Consider the following 12924-nt stretch of genomic DNA (forward strand, 5'->3'; position numbering starts at 1 on the left):
TGCGGGTCTCTACCCAAGGGAAAGTAAAGGCTGCCTCGTTAAATATACTTGAGCACATGGCCCTCCTCCTGTCCTATTTTTTGTGCTCTTGTGTTCATCAGCATGAATAGCATGTCGATGATCTGAATGGGAATTTTTATATGGTTGCAGAAAAGATAGTCTAATGATAAGGAATTAAAATAACTACATTTCTAAAGTGTGATAATATATGTTTGCTTACCTTATTCTCTGTGGGCACATGGTCTCCTCCTGAAATAATAAATCTTAGAATTTCAGGAAGGTGATCTAGTAGGGCATCCAAAACCTAGATTTAGCAAAACAATGAACCAGGCTCTTAAGCAGCATAATCAATCAGAAGGAGGAAAGTAATTATGAAAACAATCTAAGGCATTGTTTTCTAGTTAGTGAGAAGCATCAACTTAAAATATGAGAAAATGCTGTTCACTTTAAGGAATTGCAGTTCTCACTGTTCCAATGAGAATTACAATGTATATAATACATTTAATGAACTGCTTAAAGTGGACAGCAACTTATTTAACACTTTTCAATGAGAACCTTCTCATAAATAAAGCATCCTTCATTAATTTAATTCAACTTCTATTTATGAAAATATTCCAGTGGGTTTCAGATCCTAACTGTTCTGTAGCACAGGAAAAAAAATAATTATCAATGATAAATACCAAATATGTTCATGTATTGAATATAAACCCTTATGCGTGTAAGTGAACAAAGAAACACCACCTGAACAATGCAATTTGATATGGAAAAGAAAACAGGCAGAAGAATTTTAAATAATCTGAAATTTAAGGAGTGAGGAGAATCAACTAGGGACAATTTAAACATTCACTTCTAGAGATGGAGCATGATCATTTCCACAGATATTGAGATACTCAAATGGAAATTGATAACACTTTTGGGAATTGAGTTTCTTAGATAAATCATGAATCGCAGAAGCTATTCCCAGTATAATTAATGCTTTCAGTGCTCTAGATTTTTGTGCTGCTATTGTAGCTCAAGATTTGACTTGACCATCCTCAACAAGTGAAGCTTTCTGCTCCATTTTTAAATTTATGAGGTGCAAGAACAAAAATTTCCCTGGAAGTTAGTCAATTAAATTAGATTAGATTTGATTAAATTAGATTCAATTTCATTGTCTCTGTGCCAGGTAAAATACAAAGCCAATGAAATACAATTAGCACCCAACCACAAGTTAAAAAAATAGTGCTATATACAAATAAATACGTGCAAATAAAAACAAGCGCATTCAGAAAGCTGTAATGGATAAATATTGGGAGGAATTTGGCAAGATTAGTGGGTTACATACATACACACATTTTAAAACAGATCTTATTTGAAAGACTGAAGAATTCATATTCAGTAACATTGCAGGATCTATGGAGAATGAGATGCATATTTCACAAGTAGGTGCTAATTGAAATGACATCATTAAATGAATAGACCATTATTTGGAGAACACAAACTGGCTGTTTAAAAGTACCTACGGTGTGCTCACATAAAGGTCACTCCTGGGTTTTCTTTATCTAAGACAACAGATGGGAGCAGAAAGATAACTCCTGTTGTTTGCTGAAGAATGTGGGGTTTTTTGCAAGTCACATGGGCTTTCTGGCAGTTGGCAGTTAGAGAGAGAGAGAGAGAGAAGACAAGTTCAACAAGCTCTCTCAGCTGGTGTGTGTGTGACACTGAAAGCAGCTGAACAGTGCAAGCCAGGAAGAGCTGGTTGAAACAGAAGCTCCAGAGCAGTGGATGGCTGGAAGTGCTATTTGTCTGAGATATTTCTCTAGGAATAAGAGAAACAGAAAAGAACTCTGTGACAGCCTGAAAGAAAGAGGTTACCATCTGGAGAACCCTGATGGGGCAAGTTTCATCAGCAAGACATTGAGGTGACTAATGGTGGTACCTCCTGGAACAACAAATTTCTCTGCAAACACTACAAGTACCTTCCTGAGCGGTAAACATTTACCTTTCGAGCACCAAAGCCTGGTGAACTTTATACATGTTAAATTCTGTGCACAGTATCAGAATTGCCTGCATCCAGAGAACTTGGAAGAAGGAGAAATGAGATTGAACTGTGAACCAAAGAACTTTTCTTAAATTTATACACACATTACATACACGTGCGCTTAGAATTAGAAGGGGGCTAATTTGGGTTAGTTAAGTATAGAGATAAGTTAAAGTTTAATTCTATTTTCATGTTTAAAAAATTGATTAAAAATAACTTTTGTTTTAAAAACTACTTTTCTTGGTGAATGTCTATTGCTGCTGGGTTTGGGGTCCTTTGGGCTCGTTACAAAGCGAACAATTATAAAAGGACTGACAGTACAACGTGAGTGCAGTACCACTCAGCAGGGTCACGGCCTCTAGGGGAAAAAAGCTCTTCTTGAGCCTACTGGGTCGAGAGCAAAGGCTCCACTGGATGGAAGAAAAGTAAAAAGTCCATTGTTAGGGTGATATACATCCTTGATGATGCTCTTCGCCCTGCCCAGAAGTGTTCCTGATAGATGTCCTCAATGTGGGCAGTTAGATGCTGATGATCCATTGGGCAGTTTTCACCATCTGCTGAAGTGCTTTACAATCTGATACAAGACAATTGCCAGTCCACACTGTGATGCAATAGGTAAGCATGCTCTCAACGGCACAGCAGTAAATACCAATCAATATCCTGGGACAGAGTTGTACTTCCTTCATGCTCCGCAAGAAATTAAGGTGCTGTTGTAACTTTTTGATCAGGATGGAAAAGTTCAGGGATCAGGCGAGATCATCGGAAATGTAGACACCAAGGAATTTTAAGCTTAATACACTTTCCATCATATCCATTGATGTAAATGGGGGCATGAGTGTGGCTTCCAGCACGCCTGAAGTCCACAATGATTTCTTTGCTCTTCTGAATGTTAAGTGCCAAGTTGTTATTGGAATACTATGCAGCCAGGGGCTGGACCTCTTCCCTATAGGCCATCTCATCATCTCTTCTGATCAGGCCAACCACTGTGATGTCATCTGTGAACTTGATCATGGAATTAGAATCATATACAGAAACACAGTCAGAGGTGAAAAGGGAATATAGGGGAAGGTTCAGATCCTAGCCCTGGAGCACAACGGAGTTCAAGGTGAGAATGGAAGAGAAGAGATTGTCTAACTTAACAGACTGGGTTCTGTGAGTCAGAAAGTCCAAGGCCCAAAAGCAGAGGGATGAGCTGATACCAAAATGGTGACGTTTGGAGATCAGTTTGGAGGGAATCACAGTATTGAATGCCAAACTAAAATTAATGAACAGCATTCTGACATGAGTTAGAGCTGTCCAAATGGGTCAAGGCAGAGTGAAGTGCAGTGGAAATGGCATCCTCGGAAAAATCTGTTGATATGATAGGCAAATTGATGAGAGTCCAGGGTGATGGGCAAGCAGGATTTCAAATGTGATAGAAGCAGTCTCTCAAAGCACTTGGCAATGATGGGGGTGAGTGCAACTGGATGGAAGTCATTCAAACTCGTGATGGTGGGACACTTTGGCACCTGCATAATGGTGGTAATTTTGAAGCTCATAGGAACAACTATCTGGGCCAGGGACAGATTGAAAATGTCCATGAAGATCCTGGCCAACTGTTCTGCACAGACTCTAAACACACGGCCAGGTATACCATCCAAACCAGCTCCCTCCGTACATTCACCCTACTCAGGGTGGTCCAAACATCAGAGAAGCAAAGTGAGAGAGGCAGTTCATCAGGTGGAAGATCCACTTTGAAGGTGACCTCCTTGTTCTCTCAATCAAAGCAAGCATAAAAATAATTAAGCTACTCAGAAAGGGAGGCAAAGCTGGAAGGGGGCACAATACTAGGTGGTTTGTAGCCTGTAACAATCTGTATGCCATGCCTCATGCATCGGGTGTCCAAGAGGTTGAAATGCTCTCCGATCTTGTGTTACTACATGTTTTACAGCACCAGTGCTACCAATTGTGATGAATATGATAAATTAGTTTAAGAACATTCTCTATTTTTAATCAATATTTTCACCACTCTCCCTGTATGTTTATGGGGTTCTGAGAGCAAAATCTGGTATAAAATAATCAATTTAATAAGAATGAAGATCTCTTCACTAATAAACTGCTCTACGTTCTTATTTTTATACCACTTCTAAATATATTTTACGACTGTAATATCTATTCTTGTTTCCTTTTATACTTGTACTTTTTTACTTCCCTGGACAATAACTACAGTATTTCCAGTTCTATCAATTATTTCCCATATCTTTTAGTGAATTTAGCTTTATCTTTGCTGCATTTTAAGCATTGCACCCTTTTCTTCTCCATTCTTGCCAGTGAGCCCAATATTTATACAATTTACAGTACACTGTTAAACTGGACCTTTGGTTGTTTGAAAGTAAACATGAATACAGCCGCACAGATTTGTAATCACTTTGCAAGTGTGAGAACACCTTTACAGCAAGAAGCACTGCCAATAGCAGCTAGTCTCATCCCAAGAGAGTTTGCCTTGTGCCTGAGAAATCATATTTTTATACCTTCAGACACCTAGATTTCTAGAACATTCAAATAGATCACTCCATATATATTCCTTAGAATTCTCTTGGGATTCATTAATCAGGGTCATGTTCCTCACCCAATGGTTAATAGTCTTTTACTATCTTACCAAATAAGGAGGTGCTTTCAGCTCCAGTTGATAACAAGAAAGAATGGAATGCAACTTGCTTCTGTCTTCCAGTCAGCATTTTAAAACTTACATTCTCAACACTGGTAATATATGAAGAATTAATTGAATTGTGTTCAATTCTTTATAACCCATATACTCTCACTGTCTTCTACCACTTCCTTCCTCCAACTGCAGAAGTTAATTCTAGACTTAGAAGGGTGAATTAATTGAAAGCAATCACTGCTCATGCTCAACTGTGATTTACTAGATTAATTCAGTGCTGACTGGATCTGAAACCGTTAGTCTATCTTCAGCTAATAAGTCTCTTCAGCTAATAAGTCTATTGCATCTAAAGTAGAACAGTGACAACTTAAAATCATTGGTTGTAAAACATGTTGGAAATTCTGAAGGTTATGAAAGACATTTTGTAATAAAACTACCTGATTTCTTTATATGATTAGCGCAAGTTCCAAGTTCCATAAACAAAGGAGGAAAAACCCAACACCCAACCCCAACCCACCAATTTTCCCTTGCAACCGCTGCAACCGTGCCTGCCTGTCCCGCATCGAACTTGTCAGCCACCAACGAGCTTGCAGCTGACGTGGACATTACCCCTCCATAAATCTTTGTCCGCGAAGCCAAGCTAAAGAATCCCGACTTGCGACCTATGTCCATCCACATTTATGACCAATTTTTTTTTAATATAAGAAAAAATATAAAATGTATGTGGTTTTTGTTGTATTTGAGAAATTAAAAACAGGGATACAGGGCATGCAAGAGCCAAAATGTGTGTACCTTCCTTGTTAGTCAATGACCCGGGGTCCATAGGCTGGGGGGTGCAGCTCTCTTGATTCCTGTGTGCATGCGTGAGTCCTCGGTTGGCGGATGCGCAGTGTGTTCGCATATTGGAGTTTGGCTGGCGTGTGCGCAACAGTTAAGGGCAAAAATTCAATATCATTAGGGCGCTTACTCCTCTGCATGTGTCAACCGAACTCCACTATGTGAACCCGCCTACTGAAGACCCACGCATGTGCAAAGGAGCCAAGATGGCCATGCCCAGCCTACGGATCCGGGATGCCAACTAACAAGGTAAGTATGTAATTCTGACATACGTCCATTCCGAGATACGACTGGTCATCCAGTGCGAAACACGGACGTATGTCAGGGAGTACCTATACAACTAAAGAATTGCATGGAGGGAAAATTCATACCACTGAACCAAATTTTAATATGTTGCCTGCCGACCGTAATGAGTAAAAAACATACTTGCCTATTCAGGGTCATACAAGGCTACAAAGAATTTAATTTTTTTTGAAAATTGGTAGACTGATGACAGATTATTTACCTTACCTGCAATGATTCATCTTGTAAAAGTGCAATCAGTTCTTTGTGAACTATGTGAACACTGGGGCCCAGCAGCTTAATGACCTATATAGTAAAATGTAGAGAACTTTATTGACCCAAAAAAAGAACATTACAATCAATCAATAAATAAACTGAGCACTTATAAACTAATATGGTTGAGAACGACACCAAAATTATTTTAGCAAACCTTAACAAGGAATTGAAATACAGTAAAACCCCTGTTTTCTGGAATTTAAGCAATAAGCAACCTCAAGGTGGCGAACCTCACTGTTCAGTTTGTCAATCACACAACATTCACTTATTTAGCATCTGCCAATCCCCATACCAGGGGTTTTACTGTAGTTTAATTATGTATGTACTGCTTACAAGAAAAAAAATCATTAAGTTTTAGGTTTATCTAAATCCTCATTATTGGAAAGAACATGCAAACTCCACATAGGCAGTATTGGAAGTCAGGACTGAACCCGAGTTAGTGGAGCTGTGATACAGCAATACTACTAGCTGCCTATCCCGCATCGGACTTGTCAGCCACAAACGAGCCTGCAGCTGACGTGGACATTACTCCTCCATAAATCTTCGTCCGCGAAGCCAAGCCAAAGAATACAGGTACTCCTGACTTGCGACCTATGTCCATCCACATTTATGACTAATTTTTTTTTAATATAAGAAAAAAATATAAAATGTATGTGGTTTTTGTTGTATTTGACAAATTATAACAGGGATACAGGGCATGCAAGAGCCAAAATGTGTGTACCTTCCTTGTTAGTCAATGACCCGGGGTCCATAGGCTGGGGGGTGCAGCTATCTTGATTCCTGTGTGCATGCGTGAGTCTTAAGGATTTGAGAGTGTCTTGCATGGTTAAATCTGTGTTTTCATTTTGATTAGTTGTAGCAGTGTGCTACTTTTCTGCATTGTAGTTATCTAAGAAACTTTGCATCAACTTTATCTTGATCTTCACTGACAAATTTTATTTGAGCTCCTTTTGTAGCTCCAATCAATTAAATGCTGATTTTATGCCTCAACACCTCGCCTTTAATTTTCAACTCTTTACTCCATATTTGGCAACAATGAGGTCTTGAACCCTGGTGATGTGGTCTTGTATCTAGCAATGCTTTAAAATAATTGCAGAAACCAAATCAAACCAAAACAAAAATCCGCATGAGCATATGTGCCCAGTAGCAAACTGAGGCCATTGTTTTGTACAAAGTATTCTGCAAAGCATGTACAAGAAATTGAGAACCCTTTGGAGATTCCTGACCTCTGACAGCGTTGCACTATTCACTGCAATTGTGGTCTATTTTACAACATCTTAATCTGCTGTTCTGTAAATAGTTGTACCAGTTTTATTCGATTGCCTTGGTTTATACAGACTTTGGTCAATGCAAATTGAAAAAAAAATGTGCTGCATAAATAAAGAACTTGAACTGTATCATATTCAGAGAAAATCATGCAAAGTTTCTTAGATAACTACAATGCAGAAAAGTAACACTAATCAAAACGAAAACACAGATTTAACCATGCAAGACACTCTCAAAGTTTTATTCTTTGTATATTATTTTGCATGAGGAAGCAACAGGAAATAATGTAGATCCTCAGTATACTGAGCCCTCCATAATATTTGGGACCAAGATTTTTTTTTCCTTTATTTGCTCCTGCGCTCTCATTTTAAATTTGCGTTCACATGTGATTAAAGTGCACATTCCATATTTTATTCAAGGTTATTTGTATACATTTTGGTTTGACTATATAAAAATCACAACACTTTTTATATATAGTTCCTCCATTTCAGGGCCCAATAATGTTTGGGATATTTGGCATCACTGGTGTTTGTGAAAACTCAGATATGCTTAATAGCTTCATTTGTGCAAGTATAAGAAAGCAAGGCTTACTTTTAAGATTTTAATCACCTTTGAAGTCTGTAGTTGTGCCAGTGAAAGTCAAAGTGGCCATTATGAGGCAAAAAATCATGAATAAAACAGTAAGAGACATGGCCCAAAATCAACAGTTTGGAACATTATTAAGTGTGTACTGTTGAGCTCAGTAATTACAAAGGGTCTGGTAGGCCAAGGAAGACCTCCACTGCTGATTATAGAAGAATTCTCATCATAATGAGAAAAAATCCCCAGTTATGAATGTGTCAATGACAACTGTCCACAGAAGACTTCAGGAACAGAAAATTAGAGGCTATACTGCAAGATGCAAACCACTAGTCAGCCACAGAAACAGGATGGCCAGATTACAGTTTGCCAAGAATTCTGGAAAAAGGTCTCATGGATAGATGAGACCAAGATTAATTCATATTAGAGTGATAGCAAGAGCAAAGTATGTAGGCGTAAAGGAACTGCCCAAGATCCAAAATATACCACCTCACCTGTGTAACATGGTGGTGCCGTGTTATGGCCTGGGCATGTATGGCTGCCACAGGTCCTGACGCACTTATTTTCGTTAATGACATAACTGCTGGTGGAAGTACCAAAATGAATCCTGAGGTGTATAGAAACATCTTATCTGCTCATGTTCGAGCAAATGCCTCCAAATTCATTGGACGGTGCGCCATCCTACAGCATGACAATAATCCCAAACATTCTGCTTTTTTTTCCCCCAAAACTAAAAACTGGAAAGTTCTTGAACGGCCAAGTCACTCACCCGATCTAAATCCAATTGTGCATGCCTTCCATATGCTGTAGAGAAAATTTTGGAGGACAATTCCCCAAAACAAGCAGGAACAATAAATGGCTGCAGTAGAGGCCTGGCAGAGCATCACCAGAGAAGATAGTCAGCATCTGGTCATGTCTATGAATCACAGACATTGCATGCAAGGGATGTGCAACAATGTAATTAGCATGATTACTTTAATATGCATATTATTCCTATGTCCCAAATATTATGGTGCCTTGAAATGAGGGGACTATGTATAAAAAGTGCTGTCATTTCAACACGGTCAAACCAAGATGTATAAAAATAACCTTGAATATAATCTGGAATTTGCACTTTAATCACGTGGATTATTTAATTACAAATTTAAAACTGTGAAGAACAGGGGCAAATAAATTTTAAAGAGTGTCTTTGTCCAAAACATGGAGGGCACTGTATGAAATAATTTTCTTCCCTTCTTTTCTTTACATATTTTACATTTTCATGTTGTTCCTCCAATAATATTTTACGTGGATGTGAATATTGTGGCAAGGCCAACATTTATAGTCTCTCCCTGAACTAATTGGTTAGCCAGGTTAATTCTGAGTGTATATTAAAAATCAACTACATGGGTTGATCTGGAGTCAGCAATCATCAATGGGAGTCTAGCAGTTTCATGGTCATCAAGCAGCTTTTTCATTCTGGATTTATTTGATGAGTTGAGTTTAAACTTCTCAGATGTTATTGTTGTATCTGACCTACCATCCCTGAAACAATGAGCTTTCAAGACACTGCAACAGTGATTTAACCCCTATGTTACCATCTCTCTCTCTCTCTTTGGCTTGGCTTCGCGGACGAAGATTTATGGAGGGGGCCTTGTTATAAAATTAATGATCATATTTTAAGCTTTGGTCAAAATGGTTTTCATTACTTCCTGACTGTTACTTCAGTTTTAACCTATGAAGTCACTAAAAGCACTTACTTCATGGAAGCCAGTGGCAACCGTTCGTCGAACAAGAGTTTCAGGGTCGTGACAAAGGGATGAAAAAGTGGAATAAAGTTCAGTGTAGAAACATTTAGGATCAATAAAAAGTATCATGGCCTGTGTGGAAAAAGAGAAATGTAATAATTCAAACTTAAATGATGTATTCAAGGCTATGATGACTGGAAGGTTTTATAACAACCAAATTCAGGAATTCAAAAATAAATGAAGTCTTCATTTAAAAGATTTTAAAAAGCTTGATATCACTTAATCTCTCTGTAACCCCTTTCAGTCTATGAACAAAACACAATCCTCAAAAAAAAACTTGTTACTGACTTGACTCTGGATTTTTGTTTATTTCCCATTTCAATCAACTTGGGAGCAAATAGAATTCCCAGCTACCTTTCTTCTCCTTGGGAATCCTCCTTACAGCCATTACATAACAAACTGTTGATCATTCTTTACCCTATTCCTTTCATTTGTCATTTGTTTGTGTTTAAATCAGAATCAGGAATTACTGTCATGAACAAGTCATGAAATCCAGTATTTCCAGCAGCGTCACAATGTAAACATTCATATTATAACCATCTTACAACAATACTATGTAAAAAAAAAATAATAACAATAGGGCACGCAAAGTAAGGCAGTTTCTTTAGTTCATTGATTATTCAGGAATCTGATGGCAGTGGGGAAGAAACTGTCTTTGTGCTGTTGAGTGCTTGTCTTTAGGATCCTGTACCTTTTTCCCCAATGGGTAGCAGAGTGAAGAGGGCATGGCCTGGGTGGTGGAGGTCTTGGAGGATAGGGGTTGCTTTTTTAAGACACTGCCTCATGTAGATGTCCTCTATGGAGTGAAGCCTGGTGACTGTGATGTCGCAGGCCAACTTAACAACCCTCTGGAGTCTTTTCTTGATTGAACATTGACACCTCCATTCCAGACAGTGATGCAACCAGCTAGAATACTCTCCACAATATGTCTCTGCAAATGTTTCTTTTACACAATCTAATTTCTAATAGTATCATGTCTTCAAGATGAAATAGGTAGAGCCAATAGTATCTCTATAAATTCAATTACACCTCTATTTAATGTGTATTTGATATTATTGTCTTATGTCTCTGCAAATGTTTCTTTTACACAATCTAATTTCTAATAGTATCTTTAATGGATTAATTCCAACATCCTCATTTATTATATAAACTGTCAACAACAAAAGGTACTCTATAATCCTTTATCTTTGTTTCTCCCTTAGAAATTACCACAACTTCACTACTTCCCAAATAATCCGATGTTGCTACTTAACTAAAAATAATATTGTCCAAATATGATTTTTAATTTTTTTAATGCATGGTCTTAATATGAGAATGGAATTACATCTTCATGACTTGGTGCAATTATGTTTTATTGTGCATACAAATGCAAAGGGCTGGGCAATATATGCTAAAATATACATGGTCCTGGTTAGACAACTCCTAGATTATTGTGTATAGATCTTGTGTCCTGTCCAATGGAAAGTAAGCAAATGGAGGGTTCAACAGTTGGAACCTTCACCAGATTGATTCCTGGGATGGCAGGTTTGCCTTGCAATTCAAAAAATTCTATCTGAAAATATTTTTCAGAAAATTATAAATACATGTTAAATCTGTATCTTGTGTCAATTTCTCTTTTTAGTTCTCCTCTTCTTGGTTTTTAACTTCTTCCGCTGTTTCAATATGTCACTCCCTTAATTGTCCCTTGTTTCCACCATTTTTCACCGGTTTGCCTTTTTCTGCTGACTTTCATTTCCAAATAGTACAGACATAAATAAAAGTTAATATGCAGGTTCATATTTTCTTAAACTGTAAAGATTAATACAAAAGATTAAGTGAGAAAAGATATGCAACACTGAATATGTGACAAAATATGAAATTTCCCATTCTAACAGAAAAAAAAACAAACAAAAAAGCATATTATCTAGAGATTGCAGAGGGAATCGATGTCCAATCACATCATTTGCAAATTACTAGTATTCAGAAACAATCTATAATTATGAAAGCTAACAAAATTTTATAATTTATGGCAAGGGGGTTAAATACAAACTTAGAGAGTGTTATGTTTATACGAGAATAAACATTAATGCATTAGAAGCTATTCAAACTAGGTTTTGGGGACACATTTGAATGGAGCAAGTTTTTTTTTAATGAAGAAAGGCTAGATAGGCTTGTCTTGTATCTGCTGGAGTTCAGAAGAGTGAGACAGGACTTGACTGAAGCAGACAAGTACATCTGTTGGATCTTTAATCTTAACAGGTAGATGTGAATATCCCTTGGTGAAAATAGTTTGAACAAGAAGTTTAAAAATAAGGGACCGCACATTCAAAAGAGAAATGAGGTGATTTCCCCCCCACCCCCTCAGAGGGCCAAGTATTTTTGGAATGTTCTTCGTCAAAATGACTATTTTTAATGTAGAGGTAAACAGATACTTGATAAGCAAGAAAATGAAGAGTAACCTGGGATGGTTTGAAATGTAGAGTTGAGACTATGTTTAGATTAGCCATTGAATGATGGAACTAGCTTAAGGGTTGAATGGCTAATTCTGTTCCCAATTCATACACTTGGGAGTTCTTAAGGCCCATATTGCTTGGATAAACCCTTTAAACCATGACCAAGGTTGATAGCAGCCTTTCCAAAACATGTCAGACTATCCACCACTTCTAATGCAAAATAAAACTACTGACTAAAATAAAAGACAAAGAACAAGGAGAAAATGTAGATTTGAAAATAATATGGAAACACCAATAGAAATCTTGGGAGATAAAAAGATCACATTATCATGTTCAAATCCTGATTAGTGAAAAGACAATAGTAATTAAAATGCCTGTACACAGGAAGAGATAATGAAATGCAACAAAAGTTGTAAATAATGTTATTATCTATACTTACTGGCAAATTGTAGGCACAATTCTGTCGCACAGATCCATATTTTGCATCCATTTCTGCTGCATAGAACTGAGTCAAGTGCTCGCTTTGACCATTTTCATGTTGCAGGCCTAGTGTACAGAATTTCTTGTAGAAATCCAAAAACCACAAATGTTGTTCATCAGTTAAATTCCCTAAATGGGAAAGAGGGATACAGATGTTTTATACTTGAGAAGATAGCTACGGTGGAGGGAAAGCACAGTTAAAGGAACCAGGCTTGTAGCTTAAACAGGGTATCATAGTTATTGTCCATTCTACTCCCTAAGTACTTCCCTGGTTTTCAAAGGGTAGGTTTATTTTAGGATTATATATTTAGAATGATCAGTGAA

General features: G+C 37.5%; 1 protein-coding gene across 8 annotated transcripts in view; it reads right to left on the bottom strand.

The window, feature by feature from the left end:
* The window catches only part of ppp4r4 (protein phosphatase 4, regulatory subunit 4), a 105417-nt gene that overhangs the window by 25205 nt on the left and 67288 nt on the right, over window positions 1–12924 (bottom strand). For all 8 annotated transcript variants that reach the window (XM_069916181.1, XM_069916178.1, XM_069916177.1 and 5 more), the window contains 4 exons: window positions 12560–12729; window positions 9641–9760; window positions 6009–6086; window positions 221–304 (listed from right to left, as the gene is read on the bottom strand). In XM_069916181.1, the coding sequence (XP_069772282.1) occupies window positions 221–304; window positions 6009–6086; window positions 9641–9760; window positions 12560–12729 (452 nt within the window). The remainder of the gene's footprint in view (window positions 1–220; window positions 305–6008; window positions 6087–9640; window positions 9761–12559; window positions 12730–12924) is intronic.

Source organism: Narcine bancroftii, chromosome 2 (assembly GCF_036971445.1).
Source record: "Narcine bancroftii isolate sNarBan1 chromosome 2, sNarBan1.hap1, whole genome shotgun sequence".
NCBI lineage: Eukaryota > Metazoa > Chordata > Chondrichthyes > Torpediniformes > Narcinidae > Narcine > Narcine bancroftii.